The sequence below is a fragment of the Carassius gibelio genome, chromosome A13 (assembly GCF_023724105.1).
Source record: "Carassius gibelio isolate Cgi1373 ecotype wild population from Czech Republic chromosome A13, carGib1.2-hapl.c, whole genome shotgun sequence".
Classification (NCBI taxonomy): domain Eukaryota; kingdom Metazoa; phylum Chordata; class Actinopteri; order Cypriniformes; family Cyprinidae; genus Carassius; species Carassius gibelio.
Genome location: NC_068383.1, coordinates 18,199,525 through 18,214,621, shown reverse-complemented (window position 1 = coordinate 18,214,621; position 15,097 = coordinate 18,199,525). Strand labels below are relative to the sequence as shown.

General features: G+C 37.2%; 2 protein-coding genes across 5 annotated transcripts in view; both read left to right on the top strand.

The window, feature by feature from the left end:
• LOC128026375 (rab11 family-interacting protein 5) overlaps nucleotides 1-2,289 on the top strand; it is a 49,381-nt gene extending 47,092 nt beyond the window's left edge. For all 3 annotated transcript variants that reach the window (XM_052613448.1, XM_052613447.1, XM_052613449.1), the window contains one exon: nucleotides 79-2,289. In XM_052613448.1, coding sequence (XP_052469408.1) covers nucleotides 79-336 — 258 coding nt within the window. In that variant the 3' untranslated portion in view covers nucleotides 337-2,289. The remainder of the gene's footprint in view (nucleotides 1-78) is intronic.
• Nucleotides 2,290-3,347: 1,058 nt separating this feature from the next.
• Nucleotides 3,348-14,702, top strand: LOC128026378 (sideroflexin-5). Of its 2 annotated transcripts, XR_008186413.1 has the most exons (15): nucleotides 3,348-3,497; nucleotides 5,405-5,473; nucleotides 5,564-5,641; nucleotides 6,049-6,075; nucleotides 6,325-6,379; nucleotides 6,886-6,911; nucleotides 7,014-7,067; nucleotides 7,159-7,215; nucleotides 7,669-7,734; nucleotides 8,833-8,923; nucleotides 10,593-10,708; nucleotides 10,811-10,896; nucleotides 11,511-11,557; nucleotides 13,339-13,456; nucleotides 14,284-14,315. XR_008186413.1 is itself a non-coding variant. In XM_052613454.1 (14 exons), exons 1-14 carry the CDS (start codon nucleotides 3,441-3,443, stop codon nucleotides 14,359-14,361), a joined length of 978 nt encoding a protein of 325 aa, XP_052469414.1. In that variant the 5' UTR covers nucleotides 3,348-3,440; the 3' UTR covers nucleotides 14,362-14,702. The 2 variants fall into 2 exon arrangements, 1 of the variants encoding a protein (XP_052469414.1); XM_052613454.1 differs by lacking the exon at nucleotides 11,511-11,557 and having other exon boundaries at nucleotides 14,284-14,702.
• Nucleotides 14,703-15,097: the final 395 nt, after the last annotated feature.

Below are 15,097 nucleotides of genomic sequence, written 5' to 3'. Positions count from 1 at the left end.
ACGATCACAAATCAAATTTAAACCAGAAGTGACTTTTTTTATCGACTTCAAAATCTTTTCTTGTCCTTCTTGTTTTAGCCACTAGTGGAAGGAGGAGGCTCGTACTATCACCTGAACCACAGCGAGCTGGTGAGTTTGCTGATCCAGCGGGATACTGAGCTCAGGCAGGAGCGGGAGGAGTACGAGAAGCGAGGGGCACTGCTGGAGAAGCGCGAGACCGAGCTAAAGAAGATGAAGGTTCTGATCAGAGATCTAGAGGATTACATCGACACGCTTCTTGTACGCATCATGGAGCAGACCCCAACTCTGCTGCAGGTTCGCTCCAAGATGAAATGATACAACAAACGACTCCACTATCCCTCCACTTATCCTGGATGGATGTCACAACCCTGCACCGCTACAGCAACCATATAAATGTAGAGAGCTATCTGGCGCTAGGTGATGGGTCTGGAGGAGAGGGTATAGATTTGGTGTTTTTAACTGTGTCCAAAAATACCTGAGTCTCTACTGGGGTACGTATGCATTGCAGGTTTGCATTGATAGTTAAAGGTCGGCACTCTGCTGCTAAACTTTAAAGCTGGTAAGCTCCATTTTGACATATGTCAGCTGATATTCATTCACTAGACATGTCTCTAAGAAACATGCCAGTCCAGCTATGTACCAAAACCACCTGTCAATCGAAAGGACGGCATGACTGTGACATCCCAGTCTTCTAGTGCTAGTGTGAATGGTTTTTAATGCACGAAGAAAAACATTGATTTATCTTTTGTTTGTTCTATTATGTTTTAACATGTAATGCTCAGCTGCTGGAACAGAGAACAAAAGAATGATTTTGAGATCACTTGAAAGTATACAAGAGAGAGAAAGCTTTAGTCGTAGAAAACAGGAAAGTGATAAAAATCAGGCAGTTTCAAATCAGCTTGTGCCTCCCTACATGTCTTCCGCACTTTACTTAAGAGCTTAAGGGTAGAGGCTCACACCAACTGACCTTCTAGCTTCGGTTTGTAGGTCAGTGTCCTTCTTCTCCCTTCCTTTGCTTGAGCCAATGCACATACATCGCTGCCAGTGCTTTCAGGTGTAATGAATAGGATCTATACTGTGTTCATTGCATATATGCCACTCTGACAAAATGCCAGATGCTGCCTTATCATACAGTATTTTCTCCATTCTGTTCTCGCTGGACTCACCACTTTTTATTAGATTATATTACAAAAGTTATGGCGGAGGAGTGTTTCAAGTTCAACTTTCCCAAGACTGTTAGGCATCGAAATGAACAAATGGATGTGAACAGAGAACAAGAGCCATGGAAACAGCAAATGCCAGAAATGATTTGCTCTAAATTCACGTTACAGTGTTCTCAATACCACAACAGCTCTGTTAATGTTACTGTAATGTACTTCTGGTGTTTCTAAGATGTCGCCACTATCAGTGTTGCCACTGTCTGTGTACACTGTCGCACTATATGTAGATGTGTAATAGAGGCGTAGGCCGCAGCACTTTTAAACCTCGCACGAGGCATTTACAACAGTTCTTTCTCAACAGCTTAGGAAGTGCACGTAGTCAAACACAAATGTTCACCGCACAGACTAATCATCTTTTAAACACAGGATATTCATGTTGTTTCACTGCTAGTCCCTGCTAGAAAGTTCAATATCTATCAATAATATTTCTGAGAAGAAGCACTTAAGGACGTGTGTGCACTGAAGGTTTGTCTGTTAGACATTTGTTGGTGGATTAATGAATGTTCTTTTTTTTTTTTTTAAGGCTTAACGTAAAAGTTTACAGTTTTTCAAGAATGTTACATTTTAATCATGCAAATATCTATTTATGTTTTTTATTATATTTTGCTTTGTGGCCAGGTCTTTTCTCACCTTTTCATTTGGGTGGTCTAAAGGTCTGTACAGTCCTTTAAATGCTGTTTGTGTTCATTGTGATTTCTAAAGGTCAGTAGTAATAGAAAGCAATAGATGTGAAGGCCAGGCTTTTGCTGAATTTAAGAGATTCATACTTTTCTAGGTCTAAACAGATGGAATGTACTATGAAATGTTTGCTTAGGATGCCAGTGTGTTAAACAGCAGTGTATATAAATATTAACCAACAGACACACAGCTTGCAGTCTAGTAAGAAGGTGTGTTCAAGTGCCCTTGGCTGAATGTTCTCATGAAATGTCATGAGATGTGTGTGCAGAAGAAGATTTGTATGCTTTTAATGGTGAAGATGATAATCAAAGCTACATTTGTGTGTAGTACAAACTCTGGAACTTGCAAATAAAAACTTGTGTTTACTATACTACTCTACATTTCATTTTATTTTTAGAGGTCTGGAATGTTTTCGTTTAAGGTCATTTAAAACCTTAATATATTTTTTTAAAGAATTGCAAAGTTGTAGGAAGCATCGGTACACAGCTTGATGCCTGAATCCTCATTCTTAAAACTATAATAGGCTCAATTCTTCCTCCTTAGGTGTAACTTTCAGTGGATTCCTGTCACAGTCAAGATGAGAATGGCTTAAGTTAACCTCATGCATCAAGTAGCATTTAAGCACCGAACATTATGGGTTTGTTCAGAGGAACAATTTGTTTTAGGTGCAAAATATTTGAAGTGCTTCCCCGAGGTGCTGTTTGATTGGATGTCCATGGTGTAGTTACATGGGTGTCCACTGGAGGTTATGAAGTTTTCTTTTTATCAAATTGCCTCATCTGAAAGATGTTCAGTTGACTTTTGGTGTGCTCTCAAGCATCTCTTCAAAGAAAAGTTCTCTGTTGATGAAATAAAGTTTTCACTTTGGGATGCATCTCTGTCTGTGTCCTTATTGGATGTGAATTCAAATTAATCAAAATTAAACCACTATTTCAACATTAGTAAATGGAGCACTAAATGTAATTGTTTTAGTTATACATTTTTCGTTTTAAATGTGGTTCAAACTAAACCCAAATGACATTTGCCTCAGTAATTAGATGACATGTTTAGCTTCCAGTCACACCATTAATCAAACAAATATGATACAAAGATATAATGTAGATTCGCTCACACTGAACTAGGTCCTTCTGATATATTTAGAGGATACTGATAGAAGAACATAATTTACAACAAAATGAATATTGCACAGCAACAAAGCTATCTGAGGAATGAATATCTTGGGTAAATACATTAGATACAAATTTTATACACTGTACAGAAACAAGGTCAAAACAATGACTAAACTGAACCACATGATATAGTTAAGGCGGCTGAAATTCGCTAATTTATTAACGAAAGAATTTTTTTAACTACTGTTTAAATGTAATTCATCACATATAACCTTTGACCTGTAGAAAAACGACATTACCCAAAATGCATCGGTACGAATGACTCGTCCACACTTGAGGGAACTCTACGCAGCTTCAGAACTCAGTAAAACTGCCTCATTCACTTGCATTGTGCATCTGGGACACCCCTGCCATGCCTGCATCGACTGAGTACCCTCCGTTTAGACTCGGCGAGTCTCGGTTTGATCAGGTAAACAACAGCCGGACCCAGAATGTGACACTTGCGTTTTTGTATCTGGTTGATTTCTTAAGGCTCACTGCAGACGGGATTGGAGATAAAGTGTTTCAACTGCATTGTCTGAGAAGAAATCGCCTTTTGTTGCTCAAAAGAGCTTCAGTAAGCTACATTTTCCTCGTTTAACCCAAATCAAACCCAAACAGTTCACTGCAGTGTTTGCTACTAGCTCTTCCGCCCTCACTCATTGTTTAAGTCGCATTAACAGTGACCTCTGTTGGTGAAATAACTGCTTGGGAAAAATGTGTCTAGTTTAATGTTGCTTAGAAAACGTCAAACACAGTTTTAGTGTACCTAAAGAAATACTGTAGTATAGCCTCAAACAGTGACTCATTTTAAATTCAAAATTATTAATTCTGTTCGAATTGTCCCAAAACGTCATAACCTTATGTATTCGAAAGTATACTTTAGTGATCTTTTGAGAACCTTTTTTGATATTCTTTAGAGGTTAAATTGCTTATAAAAGACACCTATAATTAGCTCCCCTCAATTAATTATTTTCGAGCTTCAGAATCAAGTATGAAGAGAGAAAACGTCGTTAAAAACTATTTTGTGCCAAAGCTAGTTCATTAACAACACTGTCCTCTGTTAAAACCATAGACTGTTAAAAAACAGAAAACAACAACAACAACAACAAAAACAGGTTAAAACGTGGAAACTGGAGCATTCACTGCGAGAAAAAAAACTATTTAAACCATTTTGTATGCATTAGTGTCTCAATAACTTTAACCTCAAAGGAAGATATACTTTATTAAATAATTCATTTATTTATTTAATACAGATAATTCACATCTGCTGTTATTGCTCCAGCGGTATCGTCCTTCGTGTGTATAAAGGACCGTCTGTCAGACGTGATAAACAGATAATATGTTGCGTGCTTCTTTTGAATCTTGCATTCCTCCTTGCACACACACATTTGAACATTTTAATTGAGTTTGGAGAACTTTTTAGGTCTGCAGATCAGCCAGCAGACAGTTGGCGCGCGCGCATAATGAGGCGGACACACCTGGCGCGCGAAAACAACTGGTTTGGCCCCGGAGTCAGAGACTGCGTCAGCAGCTGACTCCCGCGTCTGGAGGATCTTTCTGGTACCTCAGAAATCATTTGGCGAATAATTTAAGCAAATTGTGAACATATGATTAATAATCATGAACATTTTAATCACGGAACTGAACTGTTCTTGTTCCACACAGACCTTCAAGACAAGAAGTAACTTAGTATTTTAGAAATTCATGAGATTCTTTTGGGAGAAATCATCATTTGCATAGACACAAATTAATAAGTAGAGTGACAAGCATAATATCAATCAACCAATAATTCAAGTGAAGTTAATTTAGTTTATACAAAAGGGTAGTTATAGATACAAATAAACTGAAACAAATTTTTTTCATTGTCATTTTAAAATATGTTGCTGAATAACTTAACCACACAATGCAATGTTAAACATTTAAAGATCACAACTATACTAGTAAAAAAGAAGGCATTAAATGAAATGTCTCAAAGTTGACCTCTTGTTCCACTTAATCAGTACTTACTTCTATTGTGTTTTTAAACTTAAATCTTCTCCACAAAACCAAATATGCTAGACTAGATTTTAATCTTATGAATTATCAGATGGATAAAATATATTATCTATAGAATGAAGTTGGAGTTAATATCCTCCAGGCAAGTCCTGCCTTTGCTGCTTTCTCTCAATTTGTTACATCTTTAACGTAAGAAACTCTAAACAATTTTCAAACATTTCATTGATTAATTTCTTAAATCATACAATATTATGTGTGGATGGTATGAGTGATAATTAATTTCCTTTGATAATAGAGTGCATTTTATTCTGTTTCTTAATGTTTCGCTGTTACTTTCAGGGTTCATTTTACGGCAGACTTAGACACTTCCTGGATGTGATCGACCCTCGCACGCTCTTTGTATCAGAGGTTAGCAAGAGTCTTTTGAAATGTAAACCTCAAATGATTTGATAGTTTGTATGTAAATGCTGTTTTATGTTTGTTTGTTTGTTTTTTTAGAAACGTTTTAATGAATGTATGAATCTCTTGGATCAGTTCAAAAATGGATCTTTGCCTCCAGGTGTGACTAATGTACAGGTAAGTTTGGGGCCCATTAAAAGGTAATTTGGGAACCCTCATTGTGTCATGTTTTTGGTTCGCCAAAGAACCTTTTAGTGAACAGTTTGAAAATCACCTTTTTTCCTTAGTGTGAAGACCAATTGAATAATATAAAGAACCTTTTTTCCATTATAAAAACCTGTTTTGGAATGGCTACCAATGATATATTAGATAAATAGGTTTCATTGATATTTACGGTTCTTTATGGAACCACAGATGTCTGTAAAGAGCCCTTTTTAAAGAGCTAATGGGCATGTGAGCAGAGGAACAAACATTCAAATGTGTTGTGTAAAGAACTTCAGTTTTCTTGGTAACTTTAGTTAGACAACAAAAAAATACTTGTAAACATTTCCCTCTTTTGCATGTTTCTCTTTTTTCCACAATAGCTTTGGGAGGCACAGAAGATTAAACAGGTGAGTGTGAACAGCGTTGAATGCCTTTTACAGGTTGCTATGATGAAAGAACCTGCTCAAATCACTCAACATCTCCGTGCGCAGTGTGACACACTCACAAGCTGTAGTTCTGTGTAGAGGTGTAATGAGAGGAGAATTACAGCTAACCTCAGCATGATAACCCTCCCATCAGCTTGCTCTCACCTCTTCTTCTCTCTCGTTTCCTCCTCTTCATCCTGTCTGCTGTCTGTGGACTCATTATGTCCTCAGGCCATCATCCATCCAGACACAGGAGAGAAGATCCCCATGCCCTTTCGCATGTCAGGTAAGGGTGTGAGTGTGTTTTCGGTGTGTGTGTCTGTGTCATGGGTGGTAAGCAGTTTTCTGCTTGTTACCAGCTCTGGAGACTGGAGTTAGGTGGTAGGGGGTCTCTCTGGACCGATCTGTTGGCAAAGGTCACACTCAGCTGGGCTCTGATTAAACCCTCTCCCTCCTGCTGTCTGGAAGTGTTGTTGGGCCACTCAGAAATAGGAGTATTTTAGTCTTCTGTTAGCACCACTATTTAAAGAGAGACCTGCCTGACAATAATGATGGCTACCTCTGAACCATGCTATCTTTTATGAGTAATGAGGATTTTATGAATGCATTAAAGGTCAGTAATAAAGTCATAATGTCATATGAGAGTCTATAATTCTGATCATTAAACCAAACATGACATGAAATGTACTTCTGTGGCCTGATCCAGCCTATTCTCCATTATTGGATCAAGGGTTCATTTTCTTCTGAAATCATCATCTTCATGTGTTGGCACGTTTCTCCTTTCCTTTTCAGGTTTTGTGCCCTTTGGTACTCCAGTGGTAGGTCACTGTATATATAAATATATTCAACTTTTCCATCTTGTCCAGGCCACCGAGTGTAAACTTTAAATCACTTCTTGTAAATGACTCCTCCATTTATAGGTTGTTGGCCTTCTTTTACCCAATCAGACATTTGCTTCCACCATCTTCTGGCAGGTATGTGTCTTTTTTTTTCTAGTCTTTACAGTTTTAAATATCAGTCTAAGCTCTGTTTACTATGAACTCGGTCTTGCTGCCTTTCTCACAGTGGCTGAACCAGAGCCACAACGCCTGTGTCAACTACTGCAACCGTAATGCAACTAAGGTGTGGTAAATAAGCAATGCAATTTTGACCAGTACATATGGTGATGCATGGCATATTTGATGTAAAATTATCATTAAAAGTAATGAAAAAGAAAAATAGAGCCTTGCAGGGATGATGCATTTTTGTAGGCCGACACAGAAGTTAACATCACCCTGGTTCCCTTGAGTCTTGACAAAAACCCAACAGGTTTTTTCAACTGGCTTTTACATTTTGCAGACAATATGCTCTGATCAACAAAAGATTCTTTAATGTTGACTAATACTTTAACTGATGTTAAAAAATAAGACCTTTTTGTAAAGTGTTACCTTTTTTTGTAAGATGATATGCATGCATTATAATGGATAACACTGCTCGTATAATGCGTTATATATATACAGGCATCATAGAAAGTGTTACTAAATATGTCATATTAATTAGTTTTATTAAATTACAATTTGTTTTCAATGTTTTCAGCCCACTCCAATGTCAACGTTTTTCCAGGGTTACCTTGGTGCAGTCAGCAGTGCCGTTACTATAGCAGTGAGTTCACATTCGTACACAAAACTGTATTATGTCATTTGATGTGCAGAAAGAATTCTCTTATAGTCATTAAATTTTGAATTGCCATTTCCGCTAACAGAGAAAAATATTATTCATGACTTTTCTAGTATTCTATGAATTTAAATTTAATAAGCGAACTGATAGAGGCTGATAGCATCAAATGAGAGCCCTTTGCTGTATTTCACATTGCTGAATTGCACATCCTTCTAGTCACGCCCCCTGTGTCCTCTAGAGCCAATTAGCTGCCCTGCTGGGTGGCAGTTTGATGCCCAGGGGCATGACAAGCAGAACCATGGTGACGACAACTACAAATGGTCCCATGCCTGTGAGAAATATGGGAGGGGGGCACTAATTAAAACTACAATCCCTCTGAAGACCCCTGCTGGGAAGGGAAGGGATGTGAATGGCTTTGCTTCTCAGATGTTTGTTAGACAGGCCTTAAACTGGAGCTCATAGAGATGACCAGAGGCTCACAAGACATGACTAGAAACAGCTTAGCATAGCCTGTCATGACCTGTCATGAAGCCCACCGGGAGTTATGTGTTTTTAAGGTCACTGAAAACAAATGTGTATTGTAACCATTACGTTTTTGACTTCATGGGTTATATTTATTATATTAGATCAGTTTAATATTTCATTTTCACTAGCCTAGTGATCGGATTTCATTTGAGATTAATTTCAGGATGGATCACATAAACATGGAACTGTCATGCTCTATGATTATGTGAGATGTCACTCTCTGGACAGATACATAAATATAAAATTTGGTTGAAAGAGTTGTGCTGCTTAATATTTGTATGGAAACAGTGAAACATTATTTTTTTCAGGATGCTTTAAGAGAAAATGTAAAATAACTACATTTATTTGAAATAGTAATTTTGTTTAACATTATAAATGTTTTTACTGTCACTTTTGATAGCTTCATGTGTCCTTTCTGAATAGAACAAAAATATAAAGTTCTTTGAAAGAAAAACTATTGTGTGTCTGTATAGAGTGTGTATGTGTATAAATGTTTATTTTGAAAACACTTATTTTATTTGAAATAAATAGTGAAATTAAATGTAATTGTGTGCACAGGTGGGGTTGAATCTTCTTGTTAAAAGAGCTGAGCATTTCAGTCCAGCTACAAGAATCCTGGTCCAGAGGTTCATCCCATTCCCTGCCGTTGGTATGTTCATGTGTGTAAGCGCAGGTTTTCTTGCATGCATTGCTTAATCCTGCCTAGTTGTGTTTATGACAGAAATCAAGCATCCTGTCATGCCGTCATGCTAAATTGCTTATTATTAAAGCATAAAACGATTGAGTAATGCACGATATTAATTAATGCATACCGTTTTCTGTCAGCTCTTTTGCTGTCTGAAAGCTCATGTCTTTGTGTTTGTAATGACACTCAATTTCTAAATGAGCATTTGTTCAGGCTTACATTAAACCGCAAGCGCTTGTTTATGGTTGAGTATTAGCGCGTTGTTTTGACTGATCCCGTTGTCAGAGGGGGCTGCTGATGAAATATTATCTCAGTGTTCCATTAGTGTTCTGGGGCTCAAACAGGTCCAGAGGGGCTGAGGGAGACTGGCCCACAACGCCTTGGGAATGCTTGGCTGTAATTAAATTGTTTTCTTCCCCCTCCCCTTTAATTAAATCAGCAGGTTCCCCCTCACCTCTCTGGGCTGGGCTAACGGGACCTCGTTAGCTCTCGGCTGCCACTCTCTAATTGGTTAATTAGGCCTAAAATGCTCTCATTGTTAGCACTGAGTTCCCTGTCTCCAGGCCGCCATAGTGTTGTTGTTTTTGTTATTTTAGTATAGTTATAAAAAGCAATTAAAAGCAGCTAATGAAACGCAGTAGAGACAAAGTGTTCGAAATTTGCCTTTGATTTGATTTTGGATTAGCATTTATATACATTTTGAGTAAGATTCAAATTTCAACTCAAAAGGACACCTTGAATTAGGACCTTTTATAAAGCTATTTTAAGTTTAAGATGAGACGACCTAAACCAGGATGACCTCCTTCATATAAAATGTTGTATGTGTTTGTTAATGTTTCTTTGTTCTCCATTTTTGATTCTGCGTGTGTGTGTTTAATTGGCCTGGGTCTGAACCCCTCAGAGGTGAATAGCTGTTTACTCAGCCAATTAACTCATCCCCACAACACTGCAGCACTGAACACTGATAACTCACAACACACGGCCTGTAAATTAAAAATGCTTCAGGCTCTCTCTCTTTATTTCTCTCTCTTTCTCTCACACACACCCACACTAATCTCAACACATGCCGCAGATGATAATGCCAGGAAGTAAATCATTATTCTAATCATTTTTCCGCTTGTAATTGACATGTGCACTTTGACATGACCATATGAAACTATTTGTTTTATATCCAGTTAACCCCTCTTAGCGCCCAACATTCCAGATCAAGACTGTTTTCCAGTGTTGATTGCTTTTCATTTAATATTCACAGGCGACGACTTTCTGACACATTATTACTATTGTAATCTGTTCGTTCTGTAGTATTTTAATTATATATAACATGGGATATTGCGGAAAGATGTCACCCATCATCTAGTAAACGGTCTTTACAATTTGTGATGTGACCACATATTTAGAAGTGCTACAAATTTTAAATGCTAAAAACTGTTTGTCAAGGTACAACCATTATTATTTTCAGAAAATGTCTATATAGCTATGTGTGTGTGTGTGTGAGTGATAGCGAGAGAGAGATTGTGATCTGCTTGCTTATACATTTTACTATTCTCATGATTCTCTCTCAGTGGATACAAGTAAGGAAACGTTTGGCATCAGATGGAATCGTCATTTTAACTGCAGCTCTTCCTTCATTTAGCGAGTGCCAACGTGTGTAATGTTTTGCTGATGCGCCACACTGAGCTGTCAGAGGGCATCAGCGTACTGGACGACAAAGGCAATGTGGTGGGCACCTCAAAGATGGCTGCCAGGCATGTGAGTATATGGATCCAGTTCCAGGTGTGAGATGAAAGGTCACTGTCAGACTTTGTGCAGTCCTATTGTGAGTTCTGATCTGATAAATGTCTTTTTGTTCAGGCACTGATGGAGACATCCCTGACACGTGTCGTGCTGCCCATGCCTGTTCTTTTGCTGCCACCTTTAGTAATGGCCATACTGGAGAGGTCAGAGGATTTCTGTGAATTAGACATTTCAGACTTGAGTTATTTTTACAGCACCATCGCACAGTTTACCACAGAAATCTTCGGCATCCTTATCCTATATATCCTGGTATATTAGCATTTCACTTTGATGTGTTTAAAGGAGCAGTTCACTTAAAATTAGTTCAGCTCAATAAGATTTTTTTCTTTGAAAGAAATTAATACTTTTATTCAGCAAGGAAGCACTAAATTGATCAAAATTGGCACTAAAGGGCTGGGTGGTATATCTAACGATATGATCATGTGCATCTAGTCTTTTTGAGTTCGATCATTTCTGAAGGATCATATAACACTGAAAACTGGAGTGATGTCTGCTGAAAATTCAACTATGCAATCACAGGAATAAATGTCATTTTTTATATATATATATATATATATATATATATATATATATATATATATATAAATTTAGTTAATTCAGTTTTTACTAACTTTCTTTATTAACATTCCTTTTGTATCAGATTATAAAATTCAAAATGCACATTTCTGTTGATCGACTCTTCACCAGAATTCGATGGGTTTTATGACCGATAGACTATGTCGCAACCTCCTCAAATTCTTCCTGCTCTGATTCGCAGGTGTGTGCAGCTATGTGTGTGTGTCTGTGTGTGAGCGGCAGTTAATGGTGAGTTGTCCTCTGCTATGCTGCCTGTCAGCTCACCCTCACTGGCTCTCAATGGAGCAAGAACAGGGCTGCAGGAGGGTCACTGCTTTGAGGGTGGGGCTGAGGGCCAGGGCTGTCCTTGATTAATTAGAGTGCTGAGAGGAATCTGTGTGTGTGGTGCTTAAACCTGTCAACTATCACTCTAGCTGTGTCTGAAAATGAAGATAGCTGCTTTGCTGAACAGTCAGCGTTGGTGTTTTTGCATTTAAGTAGCTAAAATGGTTTTAGTCTTGCTTTACGTGACATAACAGTGTCACATCAAATGATCTAGAATAAATTTTAAGCAAATGTTATTTTAAAAAAAATTTAAATTTAAGCTTTAGACATAACCAAGCAAATCAGTATAACAACTAGGCTTATTTGCAGATATAAATAATGTGGAATAAAAAAAAATAAAAAAAATAAAAGACATTAATGAACAATTACTTCTTTCAGATCTTATTCTTATAGGGATTAACTGCCATTAAGTCATGTAGGGATTTGTACTGTATCAAGGTTAAAAATTTTTTTTGGCAATTTAAAAAATTGGAAACACTTTACTTGAAGCATTTATATAGTGCATTATAAACACATTTTTTATGCATTAATTATGCCTTGAAATGTACCTTAAAATGCATTGTATGATCTCATAAATAAATGTAAATATAATATTATAATACATTATAATACTTATCAATTAATTGTTCCATCTTTAGAAATGTTAATCCATTAAAATAAATGACAAACTACCAATTTCAGATGTAACAAGGAATTTGCTAATATTATGATGCATTTTAACGTTGGTTACCATTAATTAGCAAAATATATAATGCATTACCTTTAAAATGCATTATACACACAGGCTTCAGGTAAAGGGTTTGATTGGTTTAGAATCACTTTTTACTCCATTTTTATACTTTGATTCCTTTTGCCATATAATACCCACTTAATTTTGTATTTTTTTAAGATTTTGTAAGCTAAATATATTTATATATATATATATATATATATATATATATATATATATATCTGTATGTATGTGTGTGTGTATATATAATATATATTATATATATATATATATATATATATATATATATATATATATATATATATATATATATATATATATATACATACATACAGTATATATATATATATATATATATATATATATATATGTTTTTTTTTTATAAAACTGTAATATGTGCCATTTACTGGTTATTGGGCATAACATGAAAATAAATATTGTGCATCCCTAATAGCTTAGGATACGTTTAATTTAAAGGCAGCACTGATGTTTACTATATGTCACTTCAGTTCAGCTTTGACTTCTTCATGGAACAGTGATGGATGTGTGTTGATTTATTTAGAGTAGTTGATGGACACGATAAAAGGTCTTTAACATACTTTGAGCCTTTCCCCGTTCCGTTTTCTCTCCCAAAAATACAGAAAGAGAGAGAGTGTTTCTGGTAGCCAATTAAAGCTCATCATGTGTATGTGTTGATGAAGTCATCATTAGGCAGTCGCTGCCTTCATTAAAGCAGGACTGCTCTGGAGGACTCCTGCAGAGCATGCTATCCCACAACCCCCCACACGCACCGAGGCCAGGGAGGGAGGGGGAGGTGTCAGAGAGCAATCACATACAGCAGTTTGAAAGTGTCAGCGATTGCCTTTAATAACAAAAATGGCGGGAATGCTCCCGGATTTGGTGCATTCTGCCAATAATCCACCAATAATGTATTTTTGTGGGTGTTTGACGTTAGGCTCCCTCTGCTGCGGAAGCACCCTCGTCTCGGGCTGCCTGTTCACAGCATGGTGTGTCTCTGTGCGTTCGGCCTAGCGCTGCCTGTTGCCATCAGCCTGTTCCCCCAAAACAGTCAGGTGAGCACTCGCACATGCCTCCCTCCATCCGCTCGCACTCTCCCTCTCACTTTCTCTCCGTCCCTTCTCTTTGTCTGCATGAAGACGGTTATGGTTTAAAATGGTGTTTATTAAGCTGTTCATCCATATGGTTACTGAACTGCAGACATATGTGCTGCCAACTACTTCTATTCCTCTCCCACCCCTCCCCTCCTCCTCTCCTCTCACTCTCTCGCTCCCTCTTTACACTTTTCCGAGGGTTCCAGACGAACGCTCCCAAAAAACTCCACTCCTGTCCCCCCCCCCACCTTTTCACACCCCACAGGATGTCTGTTTCAGATTCTGCCTCACACACTCACACACTCACTGCCATCTGTTTCTGAGCAAAATATTGCAAGTTTTGGCCCTGGTTTGGATATTTACCAGTGCTCGCAGCTTCATTTTAGCTTTTTATGATGGCTGAAGTGTCAGTTTTGACTGTGAAAAATGCTCCAGGCTGGAAAGACGTGGCACACTTTTAATTCTCATCTGATGAAACATTTGAAACATCCTAATGACTTAATGATTGATGTAAATGGTACTCCCACTATAGCCAAAAGATCTGAATCTTAATGTCAGTATAAAAATAAAAACACTCCGTAATCAAAACAGCAGGAATCATATGCGATGAAATTTTATGTTGCAATCTTTTCCTACCAGTTCTGTTACCACTAAGGGTGAATTAAATGAGCCTAATAGTAAGGGGTTATAAAGTATTAACGAAGCTATAAATGCTGACCACATATATGGTTATTAGCGTGTTATTGCCTCTTGTGATATTTTGACCGCACCTGCTTTCTGTCTCTCAGATCCACGTGTCCGAGCTAGAGCCAGAGATCGCTGCTGCAACAGAGTGCAAGATCCTGACCTACAACAAGGGTCTTTAAACAGTCAAAATGCAAAGCGTCATTAGAAATGTTGATTGCATCTCACTGGATTGTTCCTGCTGTGTATGAATGTGAATCCTCTCTCAGCCACACACACACACAGAGACAGACTCACACTCACACTAATCATCCTCTTTCCATGTATTTGAACATGGAGGATTTCAGGATATTTACAGCAGTGCTATTTTAAATTTCCCTGTGTAATACTTTAAATTTACATAATTATCAGCCTTCCCATTCAAACAGTTTTGTATTAACTGACTACAAATCACAGAAAATAAATGTTTACAAAGTAATTGTTTTAAATCTATAAATAAAACCATGGGTTTTTATATTTTAAACAGTTGTTGTTGTTTTTTTTTACACAGAATGCATTTGTGTTATTTTCTTAAAATTCCTTTACAAACCCCAAATCATGCTCAAATTGAATGGGAATTAAATGATAATAATGAATCACCAGTAATTCCCATATGGGAAAGATGTATAGCTTATATACAGTATTCTGTGTAAGTTATGATCTATATTACTTAATAAACCTTATTTGTTACATTTTTGTAGAACAGTCATTGTCATTATACACGTTTTATGTATTGTTTTATATTCATCCACTGTAATAATCTAAAGTGTGTGTATACACACTGTTGTTACAGAAACACTATTCTGTAACTGTTTCATATAGGTCAATACTAACTGCCCTCGCTTAGATTTTATCTACAATGACTTTTTGCATTGCTTT